Consider the following 18383-nt stretch of genomic DNA (forward strand, 5'->3'; position numbering starts at 1 on the left):
TCCAATTGCAAGGCTAGTGAAAATGAGTGAACGGAAAACTCTCATATCCTGCCATTCTTCTGCATGTGTGGATTGGCTCCATCTATGTATTTAGAGGATGTTTATACCGAAGACCTGCAAAGGTGGCTCACAAGGTGAATAAAACGATTAAATAATAAAAACAGCATTAAAATGAACAATATTTTAAATCTAGCAACAGCATAAAAACAACACCAAAAAAATCGGGAATCTTAAAATGATCCTTGTCAAACAACTTTCAGCCTAGAAGCAGACTGTAAAAACAGGTTAAAACCATCCCCTGCCCCTAATAGTTAAGCCTGGGTAAACAAAGAAATGTTTTGGCCTGTGATCTAAAAGAGTGCATAGGTGTAATATTCAGAAGTCCATGTCGTGTTTTATTATAGTTTTAAGATTCCAGTAAGGCACAAGAAATCCTCAAAGGGAAAGACGTTATTCAGGCAAAGTGTTGCCAGCTGTTGGAAAAGCACCGTTTCTGGGCACCAACCGCCTCACCTCTGCAAAAAACCCAAGATGCTTAAGGAGGATATTAAATGATTGGCTGAACAGTAGGGGAGGAGACAATCTTTTAAGTACCCTGCTCCTCCCCAATCATTTAGGATCCCCTAAAGGAAAGAACTTGAACTTTGAATTGTGCCTGGATACAGATGGATGACTCTTTCAGCAAAAGCAGAAGAGTTTGGATTTATACCCCACTTTTCTCTCCTGTAAGGAGACTCAAGGTGACTTACAAACTCCTTTCCCTTCCTCTCCTTGCAACAGACACCTTGTGAGGTAGGTGGGTGGGGCTGAGAGAGTTCCGAAGAACTGTGACTAGCCCAAGGTCACCCATCAGGAATGTTGGAGTGCGGAAACACATCTGGTTCACCAGATAAGCCTCCGCCACTCAGGTGGAATGGGGAATCAAACCCGGTTCTCCAGATTAAATCCACCTGCTCTTAACCACTACATCACGCTGGCTCTCAGAGTGATACAATTCTTATATCCAGCCCCTGACAATAGCCTTTAGTCACATTTGACTAAATGAAGTTTGCTAAACAGTTTTCAAATGCAGTCCCACAAATGTGCAAATCTGTAGTTCCTGTCTTCATTATTTTTTCTACAAAGTTCCAGATTCCCTCCATGAATCGTGGTTTCAGATCACAAACATTCATTTCCAGTACTGCCCAATCTCTGCACAGTTTGGCATGCTTGTGAATAGTCTGCAACATCATAGCAGCTCAGCCAGAGGCGAAGGTGGAATTGAAGGCAATCACGCACAGCCACATGGAAGATCATGCTTTTTAAAAGGGTACGATGGGTATATTTTGACCAATCCTATATTCAACCCTGTCCGGGGTGAGGAGGAGGGAAGAAACGTGGCCCTTCGAAGTTGCACAGAACTCTGCCCTACCATTTCCTCAACAGGAGTGAGGGAGTTCCTCTGAAAAGACAATTTGGGTAGCTGCAGAAACAGGGCGTTGAGAAGAGTCAAGAGGAATGCTGCTTGTGGAGCTTTGGTGAGGGTGTGTCTAGTTTATAAAGCAGACTGAGAGAAGGGTGGCAGAGAATTGCCTGGGTTTTTTCTGCAGAGCCAGAGCAGGATGGCTGAGAGCTCCAAAATCCAGCTGTTTGTCAAGGTGAGATCTAACGGGGCCATGGTCCTTGCATGGTGGGAAATGGAGGGTGTTGAGACTGGCATTAGACTGTGCAGGTATTTCAAGTCCTGTGGCATGGTGCAGCTTTGGAATAACAGTGAAACTTCATGGGAAAAGATACAAATGAAAGAAGAGTCCTGCTGGAGCCAGAACGGTGGAGTGGTTAAGGTGGACTCTAATCTGGAGAACCAGGTTTGATTCCCCATTCCTCCACATGAAGCCTGCTTGGGTGACCTTGGGCTAGTCACAGTTTTCTCTGAACTCTCTCAGCCCCACCTATGTCACAGGGTGTCTATGGAAGTGAATGAGTTGTAAGCCACTTTGAGACGCCTTACAGCTGAGAAAAGAAGGGTATAAATCCAAACTCTTTTTATTCTTCTTTATCCGACAAAAGGTCTGTTGAGTTCAGTGTGCCGATCCCCACAGTGATCAACCATGTACCTAAGGAGACCACAAGCAGGGCATGAATGTCACCAATGTCTGTCCCCCTCCCCCCAGCAAGTGGGAGTCAGAGGGATGCCTCCTTTGAACATGGAGCTATCATTTAGCTATCATAGCTGATACCACTATCCTCCACAAACTTCTCTTTTTGAAAAAGCTTGCAGCACATGTCTCATCTTGTGGTCATGAGTTCCACAAGTTAATTGCATTGTCTTCTGATGTTAAGGGAGAAAACTGAATGGAACTGGTCTATACAGTAGTCATGTGTCATGTAAAGCGGCATTTAGGCATGCCTGTCTGGGATGTGCTGAACTTGAGGGAAGTCTCAAAAGCCCCCCCCCACCCCCACCCAAGGCAAGGATGCAAAATACCCCTGGAATGACCTGGACAAAGATTTCTGCTTTTCACTTTGATTCACTCTCTTCCACCCTGGACACAAGAGCCTGCCTTGATTTTGATTATCTTAACTGTAAATGATATTTCTGGGGAGGGGAAAAGAAACTGAACTGTTGAGATTCTCTTAAAAGCTGATTTGGACTCTTTTAAGAAAAGAAGGGATTGAAAGGAAAGGAGCAAATGCCAGAGAGTCATTAGCTGTGAGATCCCCTCAATATGGGCAGCTTTTCAGTATGTCCCGCAGGGTAAGATTATAATAGGGGAATATACTTGAATAAAGTAAGCCTGGAACATAAGTTGTCCTGGGATGCCCAGTTCTCCTGCCAAGTTGTTTGCCAGCCCCTTAGTTCCATTCCAAATGGGTTCCCTACAGAGCTTTTGGATGGACGTGTAGGTGACAGGGCAGCCTTTATTGCAAGTTCTGGAGGTGGGGAAATGCTCCGAGCATACTCAGAAGCCCTAGGGTTCAATGCTGTAACTTGAAAACAGGTTCAGGAGCTTTCCTGTATTTGACAACTTACTCCCAAAGGTATATTGCTCTGACACTCTTGGCCAAGTGCGTGGAACAGAAATGTCTTTCACCTGACATACCTTCAGGTAATATGGAAGTTTGCCCCACGAATGTTTGATCTGAGATCACATCATTTACACATGCAGGTTTCTGCATGATACTGCAACCAGTGAGTGACTCCTGCACCCATTTTTCTGTGCTTCTGGGTCTGTGTAGATGGAGGGCAGAGGATTTATCTACCTGGAACTTGTAAACTAAGCTAGGTGTGCCCCAATCTCAACTCTCGACTTTGCTTCTCTTACTAAACTCTTTTTTTCCCATGGTTGTTTACCCCCATGCCTCTGACATCCTTTTCAAAAATGCCTTGCTTTCCCTAGGACTGAGTAGACTTGGGTTCAAATCTCCAGCTGTGAAGCACAGTTGGTAACTTGGGCCAGTCACTATATCTCTCAACCCACCCTACATTGCAGGGCTGTTCACAGGACAAAATGGAGAATATATGTCGTCTTAAGCTACCTGGGGGAAGAGCAGGATCAAAACATGATATATTTTTTCCGCCGTTTTTAGATGTATGACACCTCTGCAATTTTACCCATCTGTAAGTTTGATTATTCCCCTTGCAGGCTTAATGGGCCAATTGCATATTTCAAGCTTCCTTGTGTCCCTCGCACTTCCTCTTGTGTGTGGACTGATGTAGATGATAAAGCCTTCAGGCTGAACCTTGTCATTCTTTTTGTTTATTGTGAAGGGCTGAGTAAATATCAAGCACCCTGTAAAACAATGATGATAATCGTTCCCCACCCCCACCTGCCCACCATGCCTTGGGCCTTCTCTTTCCATCTATAATGCTGTTTGAGAATCTGCCCTGGCCTTGGGCAACTTGGCCTCAAGCAGGCAGGTAACTAGCCGAGGAATATGTGCTGTTCTTTGGGTCTCTGTCATGCACAAAACAATACTTCACCCAAACCGGTTTCGCCAATCTGTAGGCCTCTGACCTGGGGCAATTCTCATCCTAACATAGAGTAGCAGCAAACAAAACTTTAATGGAGGGGAAGGGGGGGGGGGGATGTGATGGGTTTGTTTTAGTTTAGTTTGTTTGCTTGTAGTGACAGCCCTTCCCCGCCCATCAGGGCCAGCGAGGGAGAGAGGGAGGGCGGCCAGAGCCCCCCCCCCCGACGACGACGACGACGACGACGACGACCCTGCAGAAGGGCCCCCTCTTCCTTCTCCCCTCCAGCCGCTTCGCTCACGGGGCCCCCTGGACGCTTCCGCCTTTACGGCCCCGCCGGCCAATCGAGCGCCAGGAGGAGGAGGAAGGGCGGCGGCCCAATCGGCGCGCTCTCTCGGGACTCATCACCCCGGAGGCGACGGGGGAGGGAGGGGCTCCCGACATTGGCTTCAAACGCCCGCCCCCCCACTTGGCCTGGCTCCCCCAGGACCCCCCCCTCCCCCCGTCCTGATCAGGTGCCGCAGCTGAGGAGAATCTGCCCCACAGTGCTCGGGAGAGCTCCCCCCCTGGACCACGCCACTCTGACCGCCGCCTTCGCACGAGACCGCACGTGGATGTTACGGGGTGATTCCGCTATCTTCCCAGGCCTCTTTGAGCTGGGCAGCCCGTTTGGACAATGTAGCCCAGAGCCCCAGGGGCACGAGGTCCCACGTCGAGGTTGTGGCGTGTCCGAGCCTCTTTGGGCAGAGGAGCTGCTGGGGATGCTGCTGCCCTCCAGTGGCCAAAGGTGTGAATTACAAGCGCCCCCCCCCCACCACCACGTGGCGTTTCTCAGGTTATAGTTGCTATAATGTGGCGTGTCTCTTTGGGCAGGGGAGCCGCTGCGGAGGGCTCCCCGAGAGCGTGGTAACGCTTTCCGAAATCAACTGGCTCTTCCCCAAAGCGTTGTAACGCTCTCCAAGATCGCGCCGACTCTTCCCGAGATCATACGCTTTCCGAGAGCGTTGTAACGCTTCCCGAGATAGCGCCAACTCTTCCAAGAGCGTTGTAACGCTTCTGAGATCGTGCTAGCTCTTCCGAGAGCGTTGTGACACTCTCCAAGATCCGCTGGCTCTTCCCGGGTTGTAACGCTCTCCGAGAGCGTGCTAATTCTTCCGGAGAGCGCGCTAATGAGCCCTCAGCAGCGGCTCCCCCAAACAGACACGCTACATTATAGCAACTATAACCTGATAAATGCCCGGTGGTGGTGGTGGTGGTGGGAGTTGCGCTTGTAATTCACACCTTTGGCCATTGGAGGGCAGCAGCATCCCCAGCGGCTCCCCTGGCCAAAGAGGCTCGGACACGCCACAAACTCGACGTGGGGGCCTCGAGCGAAGGTGGCGCCCTAGGGGCTCTTGGCTGCATTGTCCAAACGGGCTGCCCAGCTCAAAGAGGCCTGGGAAGATAGCGGAATCACCCCATAACATCCACGTGCGGTCTCGTGCGAAGGTGGCGGTTAGTGTGGCGTGGTCCAGGGGAGGGACGGAGGGGGGGCTCTCCCGAGCACTGTAGGGCAGATTCTCCTCAGCTGCGGCACCCGATCAGGACGGGGGGAGGGGGGTCCCCGGGGAGCCAGGCCAAGTTGGTGGGCGGGCGTTTGAAGCCAATGACGGGAGCCCCTCCCTCCCCCGTCGCCTCCGGGATGAGGAGTCCCAAGAGAGCGCGCTGATTGGGCCACCGCCCTTCCTCCCCCTCCTCCTCCTCCTCCTGCCACTTGATTGGCCGGCAGGGTGTCGATATGTCATTTTGGTGCAGATATGTCTAAAAATGCACGCACACCCTGCAGGCACCAATGACCTGGTGCAAAACAATTTTTGGGTCATGGTGGGGTGGCCGCCCATGGCAGGGGGGGGGGCATCCAACTCAGGTTTTGCCCAGGGCTCCAGTTTGCCTCCCCCAGTAAAGATTTTGGGGCATGCAAATTTTATACTGGGGATATGATGAGCCGGGGGGGGGGGGGGGGACACAGTGGGAGGAGGCTCTGCTGTTGAGTGCTGTGCAAAAGGTATTCTCTGCCATGGGTGACTTGGGTCCCAAGTGCATGGTGTCACCTGCACGGCTTAACATGCGATCAGGAAAAAAGGGGCGCGGGGGGGGGGGGGGGAAGAAGCAGAAGCAGAAACAACAAAACATTCTGCTCCCAGGATACACCTGTGTTACACCCAAAGGCAATACTAAACCCATCTACCACCAGGGACCAGCACTACTACTACTACTACTACTACTACTACTACTACTACAACTACAGAAAACTGGCCTCAAACAAAATTCAAGGTCAATTGGGATGGGGTGGGGGGAACCATTTTGGTGAAACAACCAAGACATTTTACAGAAATGGAGAGAACTTTTGGGAAGGGTAGTTAAGACCTATAGTTGTTCTATGCATTTATATTGGTTTTCTACCAGCATAATTAACATGGTTCCAAACACTCCCCAAAAATCTGGGAAGAGAAATATAGCAAGGATACTGAGAATTCCCTTTTTGATACTCCCTTGGTACCCCTGGGAGCCACTGCCTTCATAGAACTAACTTTCCCAGGGTTTCCTGAGAGAGAGAGTGATCATGTGGTTATATTTGTTTATAAGAAACAGCAAACATGGTGTCACTGTACAGATGAAGCTGTGGATCTGTAACTGGATAAATGTGAGGTTTCAATCACATGTTCAGATATACATGCTTTGAATGTAGCATGAGAATGACTTGATGCACTTTTACAGAAAAATCAAGTGTATGCTGTACACAGATAGTATGTGTGCTATAATTTGTGAACAGGTCTAGAGCGGCTGTCAAAGAACTTTGCGCCTGTGTTGTAGATACATCTGAAAACTCAATGTGCATATTCTTATCTTTCTCTCTTAGGCGAGTGACGATGGAGAGACAATCGGGCATTGTCCATTCTGCCAGCGTCTCTTTATGATCTTGCTCCTTAAAGGAGTACCCTTTACTCTCACCACAGTGGATACCAAAAGGTACTTTACCAAGTACTTCCATCTAGTTTACTTTGCACTTATTTTTGTGAGTTTTTGTCCTGGCATGCGCTAATGATCATATATCATAACTGTGCTCTATTGTTATTGTTATACCCTGATACTTATTTGCTCTTAGACAGAGGTGGGGATCCAGCAGGTTCTCACAGGTTCCCGAGAGTAGGTTACTAATTATTTGTGTGGGCCGAGAGGGGGTTACTAATTGGTGATTTTGCCACGTGATTTTTGCCTTAGTTACGCCCCTCCTCTCGGCAGTAGCGCGCAGAACTTGAAGCAGTCTAGCAGGAGGTGCACCGGCGTGCGTGGCAGCCTGCGCCTGCGTGCATTCATTTCCCACCCAAGGACCAGCGCAGTGGCTGTGTCCTTGCCACAGCCCCGCCCAGGAATTCCCCGACCCTGGAATGCCCGAGCCACGCCCCCGTCTTGCCCCGCCCAGCCCCATTGGCTCTACGCCACAGTTTGAATCCCACCACCATGGGAACCTGTTACTAAAATTTTTGGATCCCACCACTGCTCTTAGAGTAAAAGTAGATGAACCATTGGGAAATCTGTTAATAGTTCTTCCTTCATTAGCAAAGAGGAATTGTAGTGGTGGAGGGGAAGTCTCAAATCATGGAAACTGAATCATAGGGGAGTTTTTTCCTGTCACTAAATTCACCTTCGTGTATGTTCAACTCACACATCTGAGAAGGAAACAGAGGTTGTCTTAGGATTGCCAGCTCCAGATTGGGAAATACCTGGAGATTTTAGGGATCATGCAGCCTGAGAAGGTGGGGATTGAAACTCCAATAGACTATATTGCCATAGAGTTCACCTTCCAAAGTGACCATTTGTCCGGGTGAACTGATCTCTGTCACCAGGAGCTCAGTTGTAATGATAGGAAATCCAATGGCGTACCTAGAGGGGACATGAGGAGGCTGTAGTCCCAGGTGCCACTTCCTGGGGGTGCATTGTGGGCTGCCCCCCCCCCCTCCCCGCTTGTCTGACACTCGCTTGCCATTGAACAACATTCAACCCTGCTTGAGCTTCCCGAGTTAAAGCCTGCTTTCCTAACCTGCTAATTTCACCCTGCTGAGTCTCCTTGATCTCCCTGCCTGCAACTTTGACCCCCCCAAAAAGCATCCACATTTTTAAAGTTAGGGTTGTTTTTGTTAGCTGGGCCAGTGTGACCTGCCCACACACGACCTTCTCCTTCCAGTTCAGCAAGGCCAGGTAGGCCAGACCGACTGGCCTCCATCCATCCCAGCTTCCGCTCTCCCTTTGGCCATCCCACCCCTTCCCCAACATGGTGTGCCCCATCCCCACTCCCCAGTGTGCCCCAGCTCCTGTTGCTTTGTGGGGGTACTTTGGCATGGCTAAGCCTGAAGGGCTGCAAAGAAGCTTTCCCATCAAGAACCTCCCCTCCCCCCATTCATCTCTATGCAGCGTAGGTACCCTTCTTGGAAGCCACAGTGGTTCTCTTTTTCTTTCTTTCTTTCTTTCTTTCTTTCTTTCTTTCTTTCTTTCTTTCTTTCTTTCTTTCTTTCTTTCTTTCTTTCTTTCTTTCTTTCTTTCTTTCTTTCTTTCTTTCTTTCTTTCTTTCTTTCTTTCTTTCTTTCTCTCTCTCTCTCTCTCTCTCTCTCTTTCTCTCTTTCTTTCTCTCTTCCTTCCTTTCTTTCCCAGGTTTGGTGCATGGCAGGGTAGGGCAGCTGTGCTTTGCTTGAGGCGTGGCCAGGAATGCCTTGGCGACCAGGTGATGCCACTGCTCAGCAACTGACCCCAGGGGCTTCCAGAGCAGGTGGGAGAATGGGGGTCCTCAGCTGCTTGCCCTCCACCACGGTTGTGCGCTGCCCCGCTCTTTCCTCCCTGCCGCTCTGCAGGGGTGGTTGCTCAGCCTGGGGTGTTGGTCGGTATTTTAGGCAGGCTGAGGAATGTGGACGAGTAGCAGGAGCTGCTGCAGTCATCTGCAAGGTGACTTCAAGGAGGAGGGAAAGCACAGGAGAGCTGGGCTTGGTGAGTGAGCGCTTGCAGCATGTTGGAGGGGCAAGTGGCCCATCTCCAAGGGATGGGTTTAGCCGAAGATTGGGGAGGGGCATCCTACATAGTGAATGGGAGCTTCTGAAGAGACTGAGGGACAACAGTGCCACACTGGGAATATGGCTGAGCACCCTCCCAGACCAGTCTAAGAGGAGGGGGGAGGGAGGGGCGAACCTCAGCAAGCAACCAAATTGATGACCACATTTGAAAAAGAAAGAGCAATTCAGTTTAGTAGGCCTTTTTTATGCACAGAGGAAAGAGCCACTGGTTACATGGGACTGGTGTGTAGTGTGTATGTGTGTGCACGTGTGTGTGTGTGCGTGCAGTTTTACTGCTTGCCCCAGGTGCTATTTATTGTAGGTACATGCCTGGGGAAATCTCCAGCCACAACCGGCAGAGTGGCAGGTCTAGGTTTCCTGCAAGTTCTCTCCCCACTCCCAGGGGATGAAGGGGTGTTTGCAATGGAGAAAATAAGGCGGCTGAAAGGTTTTTTTTTTTAAATCCCCTTCTCTGTCTGCTCTGGTCTCAATCCAAGTTAGGCTCCCAAGAGGAGCCATTTACAAACCCCCTACCCTTCAGGACAAGGAAGGCCGCAACACAGACCATGTCTCCAGTAGCCTGGCACACAGAGGCAAGACATTTGAAGACACTGTCCTGTCGTCAGAGCTTCACACAAACACAAAACTGAAGCAGGCACTAGAATACAAAGTCTGACTTTAAAAGTCCTGCAACCTTAAATGGCATTCTATGAACAGCACTTTTTGATTTGATTTGATTTGATTTGAACTTGTATACTGCCCTCCCCCAAAGGGCTCAGGGCAGTAAACAGCATCAAAATATAATACTTCATAACATAATACAGTACATAACACCATGAGTCAATAACAAAGCTAATTATCCCAACAACAGTAAACAATTTCAGTAGACCTATCAACAGTATCAATAAAATTAACAAAATCAAATTATCAGTACATAACATTCCCATCAAGTTAATCCAACATAACACCATTTGCATAGGAAAACACGATAACAGTGACATAATAACAATATCAAGGGGAGCAATATCACAGGGCAAAAATATCATAACATCACCATATCTATAATGAGAACAGCAGCATAACATATTCATCTAAGAGCAATCAAACTATTATAACGAAAACATAGTAACAATGATACAACAGCTTAGCATAATTTCAAATGAATAACACAGATAAACATAGATGGCGACCTCATCAACTACCCGCATAACCTAGGATTAGCAGTTTCCACTACAGTGCTAGTCTAATACATTATACTAAAGCTAGTAACTAATCAATCCCCTCCTGCCCTTATCTAACACTGCCTATAATCACTAGCAATGAACAAGTTTCCTGACTAACACAGACTAAATACCAACACTACCTAAAAGCATCCGACCTCTGGAAATGACTGTCTTCAAAAATTCTCTCAGGATCCACCACCATTGCTGCCTCTGCCGCCATGTTCTCACTTGGCACAGCCAGCCTCAGCTGTTGAGGGAAAGTCCCTTGGGTGCTGTATGGGAACCCCTGCCACAGGTCCCCATCATTGGCCGGGAGTCTCTGGCTTCAAAGGAGGGACACCCCACATCGGCACTCTCACTGCCGACTGCGAGGCACCGTCCATAAGCTTGCCTTTCCACTTGGGCCTTTTTGAAGAGAGAGAAGAGAGGGGCTTGTTGCACACATTCTAGGAATGGTGTTAAAAATGGTTTATGGGGTGGAACTGATGCTTAGATATAGGGGCCAAACATAAAGGACCTACATCTTTTGTGTGAGTGACCAAGGCTAACGTTTCTTCCCCCCCCCCCCCCCCCGCCCTGCTTCTTACAGGTCCTTGGATGTGCTGAAAGATTTTGCCCCAGGAGCTCAACTCCCTGTGCTACTGTATGATGGTGAACCCAAAACGGACACTAACAAAATTGAAGAGTTTCTGGAGGAGACCTTGGGATCTCCAAGGTACGTGGGTGCAGAAAATGATTGCAAATCTTGTCTTCCTAGCATTTTAGTATCCATTGTCTTGCAACTTTACAACAACTCTGTAAGATAGGACATATCTCCCATAATGAAGATGGGTAGAATGAAGGAAGGGGGGGGGGATTGGCTAGGGTCACTTAATTTATATAAAGATTTCTGTCCCACTTTTTCTGATGTTCAAGGGGGCATTTAGTCACAATAATCCGCAGATAAAAACATGTAAAAACGTTGTAAATACTAAATCGTCAGTCTGTTAATGCAGTCTCACTGCACAATTGCAAAAAAAGCCATCAACTATAATTTATCTTTGTCCTATCAATAAGAAGCATTCCAGAAATCTTCTGTTGAGGATGCTATCTGGACTTCTTCCTCGGGCCTATAATAGAAGGCCAATGTGAAGGGTATTCGATTAAGAGAGATACTCATTAGCAGAAATGCGGTAGCAGCATCCAGTGGGAAAGAAGAGAGCCAGAGATACCTTGAGTTGCTTTACATAAACGTTTACTAATTTAAAAGGGGTAGGGTCACATGGAATAAAACAAATAAACGCTGTACTGCTCTGTTACATATTTACAGTACTAATATACACTTAAGGCTATATCTTGCTATTCCTTCCTACTTATCTCTGTCCACATGATCTTCTCTGCTGAAACAAAGAAAACAAATCAACTTTATACCTTCTGATGTACGTGTTCACTAGCATGTAAGGGATGGCTATCTGACTGACAAATAGGTAATCAGGAGATCAACTCATTACAATATCACTTCAGCATCCTGTTTACATATAAACAGTTAACCCTTTTATGACTGAGTGTGGCAGTCACTTGCAAATGCGAACACGATGCCACAACAGAGAAGTGATGCGATTTTACCTGGAATTGGGAGGGCACTGTTGAGTTAGGTATCACATCACTGTGAATATAGTGTGGGGGGTTTCTTCTCTCTTTCTGTAGACCAGCGGTTCTCAACCTGTGGGTCGCGACCCTTTTGGGGGTCGAACAACCCTTTCACAGGGGTTGCCTAAGACTCTCTGCATCCGTGTTCTCCATCTGTAAAATGGATAAATGTTAGGGTTGGGGGTCACCACAGCATGAGGAACTGTATTAAAGGGTTGTGGCATTAGGAAGGTTGAGAACCACTGCTGTAGACCCTTCTGACCCCCTGGAAAGATTGCTTACAGGGTCATGGGATTTGTGTAGATGAATGGCTGTGCAGCTTTGAGGGGGTTGGAGAGATGAAAGGTAAAGGGGTGAAATCACTCCTCCAAGAGCAGTTCCACTAAAGAAAGACGTTGATCTTGTCCCCCTTTCCCTATTTGTTCTGCCCATCGACCCTTATGCCTGTTCCCCTGCTCATATTCCATGACCCCATGATCCTGTTAGAGTAGGAAGAATGCAAGAATGGGGAGAAAAACTCTTGGAGCCTTCTGTACACAGATGGTTGAATACACACCAGTGTTATTTTGCAAGGAGCTAAATTGGCACAGGGGCAGGGAGTCCTCGGAAGAGCAAGATTCCAGCTTTGCCATTCTTTCATCAACTGTCTCCTTCTCCCACAGTTTCCCAAGCCTGGTACCCAAGTATAAAGAGTCCAGCATTGCTGGAAATGATGTTTTCCACAGATTCTCAGCTTATATTAAGAATCCAGTACCTGCCCAGGATGAAGGTAAATAATGAGATGAAGGAAGGCGAGGTGTATTGGTCGAGATGGTTTACCCATCATGCAAGAGTTCGCCAAAACCGTGAGACTCAATTTGTATGCCCTTGGAGTAGATCTGATTCTTTGAGCCTACCCGAATGGCCTTTGTTATTTCTGTCTCTTTGGTAAAGCCATATGAACTGCCTTGTGGGATTAGGCCAAAGGTTGGTCTCCCTCAATGGTGATGGGGTGAGGCACTCTGTGGTTTATCCTTAGTAGTTTTTTCTGAATATGAAGGTTTCCATTGAGCTGTTGGGTGGCACTGCAGCAGGTGGAGATGGTTTTGGGCCCTAAAATGACTCTTCTCAAAGTGGACTCCTAGGTGAGGGTTTAATGCAACCTTTCCGGTTTTAAGACAAAGCTGGGAAAGCCAGATATAGACAAACTAAACTGTTTAAGCCTGTTCTAAAGTCAAGTTGGCCACTCAGCGACAGAACCAAATATTAATTGTTTGTGTCAAAATGGAATAAATTAATAATCAATAAAATCAAATCTATAGGTTTAGCTTTAGACTCACTCCTTAATCAAGAAGAACCATGTATATATAAGGAATTCAGACAAAGAATCCTGGACACTGAGATGCAACACTTATTTTCGCATGCCAACAAAATTTGTTTTCCGTTCAATCTAGGTCTCACCCCGAAGTACGAAATATTACCTGCATATTTTTATAATTTAACAGCACCAGTTTTGAGACGTGCATTTATGCAAGCACGTAGGAATACATTGCCCTTGGCTGAACTTAGAGGAAGATATTTAAAGATCCCAGCAAAGGACAGATTATGCCATTGCCCAGACAAGCAAAAAGAAACTATAGCACACATTTTGCTATCCTGTACCCGGCATAGCACCCTAAGAAGAGTCTTCATTGATCCCCATCTGAATACTGATCACCTATACTCTGATAGGGACAAGACTCGCTATCTTTTAAATGATCACAGTCAGAGAAGAACTGAAGATGTGGCTAAGTTTTTAGCAAAGGCATGTTATCCTAATGTTCTATAATGTTTTAAATATGTACATATGCCAATAAAGGTCATTTGATTTGATTTGATTAATTGTTTGTGCAGATGCATAGCTGAGAAGACTCAGATGCAAGTATTGGCACTTTAGATATCTTTCTAGCCCCCCAGGGCAGGTGTTCCACCAGCTGATGCCCCAAGGACTTTAATATGTTTGGTTTCTTTACCACGTTTCTCTTCCAGCTCTGCAGAAGAACCTTCTCAAAGCCTTGCTTAAGCTGGACAGGTACTTGGACACACCCTTGGAGTATGAGTTGGTGCGGGATCCTGAGCTCACAGTCTCTCGGAGGCGGTTTCTGGATGGTGATGAGATGACCCTTGCTGACTGCAGCCTCTTACCGAAGCTCAATATTGTTAACGTGAGTTCCGCAATTGTATCCAGCTCTTTGGATCATCAAACTCAGCACAGTCTTGTTTGACTGCCTGCAGGACTCCCAAGCTCTTGGGTAGAGAGCCCCTTTCCCAACTCCTCTTTCCTGAGATCCTTGACTGGAGAAGTCAGGGAATTAACTGATGAACTTCTGGTTTTGGGCAAGGCAGGGGCTCTCCTACAGAGCCACCACCCCACATAAGATGCTGCTTTCATGAGTTTGGGCCATTGTTCTGTCAAGTTTATCACTGAAGAGCAGTGGTCCTTGAGGATTCCCTGGGTTTTTTGTAAAAGGAATAGTAACCTGATGTGTGTCCCTGACCACTGAATCAGTGAAGGTTCCTTGCGTGAACTCTAGCTCTGTCTTCTTTGACTGGCATTGGTGAGTTCTAGGCCACCATGCTCAACCAACGGGAGAGACTTTGGGGCCCTTTCCCATTGTTAACAGAATGAATTGAATTGAAATAAGCAAGTACATTCAAATGTCCTTAATTTGGCCTGTTGCTTATAGCATTTAGGTTATTGCTGTAAAGCTCAAACTGCCTTTGCAGGATTTTTCTTTTACATACTATTGTTTCTCTGTCTGCTTCTATACATTTCTTAAGACGGTAGCTTTTTCGACTTGATGGTATGACATAACCAGGAACTTGGAAGTGTCTTTTGAAAACATAATGAGTTGCTTCTTCCTCCTCGCCTACCTGTACATAGGCCAGCAAGCTGCCTGGTGTAGCGGTTAAGAGCGGCAGACTCTGATCTAGGAGACTGACTTTGATTCCCAACTCCTCCACACGAAGCCTGCTGGGTGACCTTGGGCTAGTCACATCTCTCTCAAAACTCTCTCGGCCCCACCTGCCTTACAAGATGTTTGTTGCGGAAGAGGAAGGGAAGGAGTTTGTAAGCTGCTTTGAGACTCCTAATGGTATAAATCCAAACTCCTCCTCCTCCTCCTCCGCCGCTGCCGCTGCTGAAGAAACCTCCCTGTTCCCTCTCAGCCATGTGGAAACTTTGTGGGGGTGAAACATCCTAAGATGCAGGAATGGGAGGGGGGAGATGCAACATTTCCAGCCCACTTCTGGGTTCATCTAAGGAGCCCCTGATATTTAGCCTTGGTCTCTCTCTTCCCTACTTGGCAAATGGAAGCGCCATCTTTAGCTGCACAAAGCAGGTATACATAGAACTACCTTCTGCTGAGACAGAATACTGATCTACCAAAGTCAGTATTGTCTACTCTGACTGGCAGCAGCTCTCCAGGATCTCAGGTGAAGGCCTTCCACATCACTTACTACCTGATCCTTTGAACTGCAGATGCTGGGGGTTGAACCTGGGACTTCCTGCGTGCAAAGTGGATGACCTGCCATTGAGCTACAGCCCCAGCTGCATTGTTGTTGTTGTTTCCATTTCCCATGGACTAAAAGGGGAAGGCTGTTTCCCTCCCTTGACCTTTCTCCTCTTTCTCCCCACAGGTTGTATGCCAGCACTATCGACAGTATGGTATCCCCAAGGAGTTGCATGGCCTGTGGCGGTACCTGAACCGTGCTGCCGAGGAGAGGGAGTTTAAATACACTTGCCCCAACACTGAGGAGATTGTGCAGGCTTACCGTGCTGTGGTCAGGCCGATCGAGTAAACCTGAGGTGCTGTGCTGGTGTTGGCCTGACAAGATGGTCAACATCCACCTCTCAACCTACCCTGCAGACTAGCTTTACTCCCCTTCCTCCACACCAGAAGAATTACCAAACAGACTGCTATAGACAGAAAGGGGCCCTGGTTAAACGCTACCTGCCCCAGGTGACCCCGAACACTTTGGGTAACAAGATGGTCTTTCATCCTGTCCTTCAACGGAGACAGCCACAGTGGCAGCTGGTGGTCATGGGAAGGGCAGCTTTGGAGCTGAATGCCACTGGTTGATGGCCTTATGATATCCATTTCTGTGCTTCTGGGTGCCTGTTTTTTTGTTCCTGTGACTCTCCAGATGGCTCTTACTGTAATTGTGAAGCAGCAGAGCTGCTGAGATCCTCCTAACCCAATACTTTTGGGTTCAAACACAGTGACCGAGGGTGGAGCTTTCATCTATGTCTGTATTTGTGAATATTCCACTGTGCCCTTTGGCAGTATTGCTGTCTGTTTATGAGGCTGCTTACCCCTTGCTCCCCAATGGTTCATTCGAAGCCCTAGCATGACGTTAGTTCAGAAGCAATTTCAGATTGCTCTGGTTTGGCCAGTCTTTGATGGCCAGATTGGGAGGTGAAAGTTGGCTCATATTTGAGGTAAGCGGTGTATTTTGGATGGTTTCCTATATTGTGATTATGTTGTTATTAACCCAGTTCTGATGTTATCCAGCCTGAGCATGATAGAAGTTGGGATTTTTCCCTCCTAAAATGTGGGTGGGACAGGAGAGGCATGACAACCAACTTGACTGTAGTTTCTGTCAGACATTAACCTGCCAGGAGCCAACAACTGAGTTCGATCAACACCTTTACTCACTACACTCTTTAAAGCTTGTGTGTGGTGTGGATTTTACCTTTGCCACAAACTTATGAGATGACTTAGATGGAGGCTCTTTTCTCTCAGATTGTCATCCATAACAGAGAAAAGCCACGATTACATTACTGTGAGGTAGGGAAGTTATTGCAACAGCTAGAACAAGAGTGCACAATTCCAGTAGTTAATAGGTCAGAAAGAATAAATCTTGACTGGAACTAAACAGGATGTATTATGAAAGTATGGTATCGTCAAGCTTTGCCTCATGAATTTTAGGGCGTTGGCAGCACTTAAGACTTAAAACAGATGAGAGGAAAATCATCTGTCATCCTTTCCTGTAGATAATTTATGGCCTCTATGAACAAGAAAAGGAGGGGTTTAATCCTTGCTCTGTTTTACTGTTCAGAATGTGTTTGTTTAATTGTTTAAGAGGAAAAATATCCTGAAAGGTGGGACTTATCAACAGCTTGCTTAAGATTTGCAGCCCATCAGGGGTGTGGAGTTGAATGCCTGCTTGCTGAGTCACTCAATTGGCAGTGGGGCTACAGGTCACACTACATGTCTTGGTGGACTAAATTTAGACATTGGGTCATACGTGTTGCTTCCAGCGACAAGAAAGAAATAGTGGAAAGGGCTATCTGCCATACCGTTTTGAAAAACCAACCAACATTAAAACTACTTGCATGTAGCAAAGTAGGATATTAGGGAGAAAAATTCAAACCTAGCTGCCTTCTTGTTTGTTTTCTGTTTGCAGGGATTTGTTCACAAAGGGGAGCATCTTGGCATGGATTGGACATGCCTGAAATAACACACAGTTCTAACCTTTTTTTTAAAAAAAAATTCCTCCAGTATGATAAATTTGGGATTGGACTGCATGGAGCCACTTTGCCAATGGTGATGCTCCCCTCCTGCACAAGAAGCTTTCTGATGATGCAAAAGCCTCTTCTGCTGAAAGATCGTGTTGCCGTTAGTAGAACTAATTGGCAGGGTTCAACACACAAGTTGCTTCTGCATTCTGCCTAGAGCAAGGGTTCCTATTCTGTGCCTGGGTAGAATAAAACAAGCTAAACTAGCTCCAGAGGCACCAGTCTTCAGGACAGAAGAAAGCCAGCATGGCAGGAAGATGCCAAGCTAAGGTTGTATCTCCTTCCTTCCCACAAGGAAGGTGATGTAGTGGTTAAGAACAGGTGGATTCTAATCTGGAGAACCGAGTTTGATTCCCCACTCCTCCACCTGAGTGGCAGTGGTTTATCTGGTGAACCAGATGTGTTTCCCCACTCCTCCACATGAAGCCTGCTGGGTGACCTTGGGCTAGTCACAGTTCTTCAGAACTCTTTAGGCCTCACAAGGCATCTGTTGAGGGGAGAGGAAAGGAATGGCATCTGTTGAGGGGAGAGGAAAGGAATGGAGCTTGTAACCCACCTTGACTCTCCTTACAGGAGAGGAAAGGAGGATATAAATCCAAACTCCTCCTCTTCCTCCTCCTCCTCCTTCTTCAGAAGGGACAGCAGGAATCTTGCTTGTCTGCTCTGCTGTAGTTGTCCCATGATGCCTGTCAGGAGGCTAAGGACACCACACAGTTTTCAGTGGCCGTAAACCATCTTGGAGACCACTGGTCAAAAAGCAGGATAAACATCTTTAAAATAAAATCAAGGAAGCAGTTTGACCTTGCCAAGTAGGAAAAATGCTGTTTAGGTCTCTCAGCTGCATCTTTTTTTCAGAGATACTTAAAAACAAGATGAACCTCATAGCAGGAACTGGAGAAAGGGGGAAGACGGCGGCTGGGCAGGCTCCCAGAAGTCCTGCCAAGAATGCAAGCAGCTGA

At 47.2% G+C, this 18383-nt stretch overlaps 1 protein-coding gene across 4 annotated transcripts; it reads left to right on the forward strand.

Moving 5' to 3' along the window:
* Nucleotides 1-1552: 1552 nt before the first annotated feature.
* On the forward strand, nt 1553-17282 carry CLIC3 (chloride intracellular channel 3). 4 transcript variants are annotated; one of them, XM_048512002.1, is made up of 6 exons: nt 1553-1637; nt 6852-6961; nt 10846-10971; nt 12548-12654; nt 13893-14068; nt 15543-17282. In XM_048512002.1, the coding sequence occupies exons 1-6, from the start codon at nt 1602-1604 to the stop codon at nt 15702-15704; spliced, it is 717 nt and encodes a 238-aa protein (XP_048367959.1). In that variant the 5' UTR covers nt 1553-1601; the 3' UTR covers nt 15705-17282. The 4 variants fall into 4 exon arrangements, with proteins under 4 accessions (XP_048367959.1, XP_048367958.1, XP_048367957.1 ...); XM_048512001.1 differs by lacking the exon at nt 1553-1637 and adding an exon at nt 4724-5440; XM_048512000.1 differs by lacking the exon at nt 1553-1637 and adding an exon at nt 4725-5446.
* Nucleotides 17283-18383: the final 1101 nt, after the last annotated feature.

The sequence above is a fragment of the Sphaerodactylus townsendi genome, linkage group LG12 (genome assembly GCF_021028975.2).
Source record: "Sphaerodactylus townsendi isolate TG3544 linkage group LG12, MPM_Stown_v2.3, whole genome shotgun sequence".
Taxonomy (NCBI): Eukaryota; Metazoa; Chordata; class Lepidosauria; order Squamata; family Sphaerodactylidae; genus Sphaerodactylus; species Sphaerodactylus townsendi.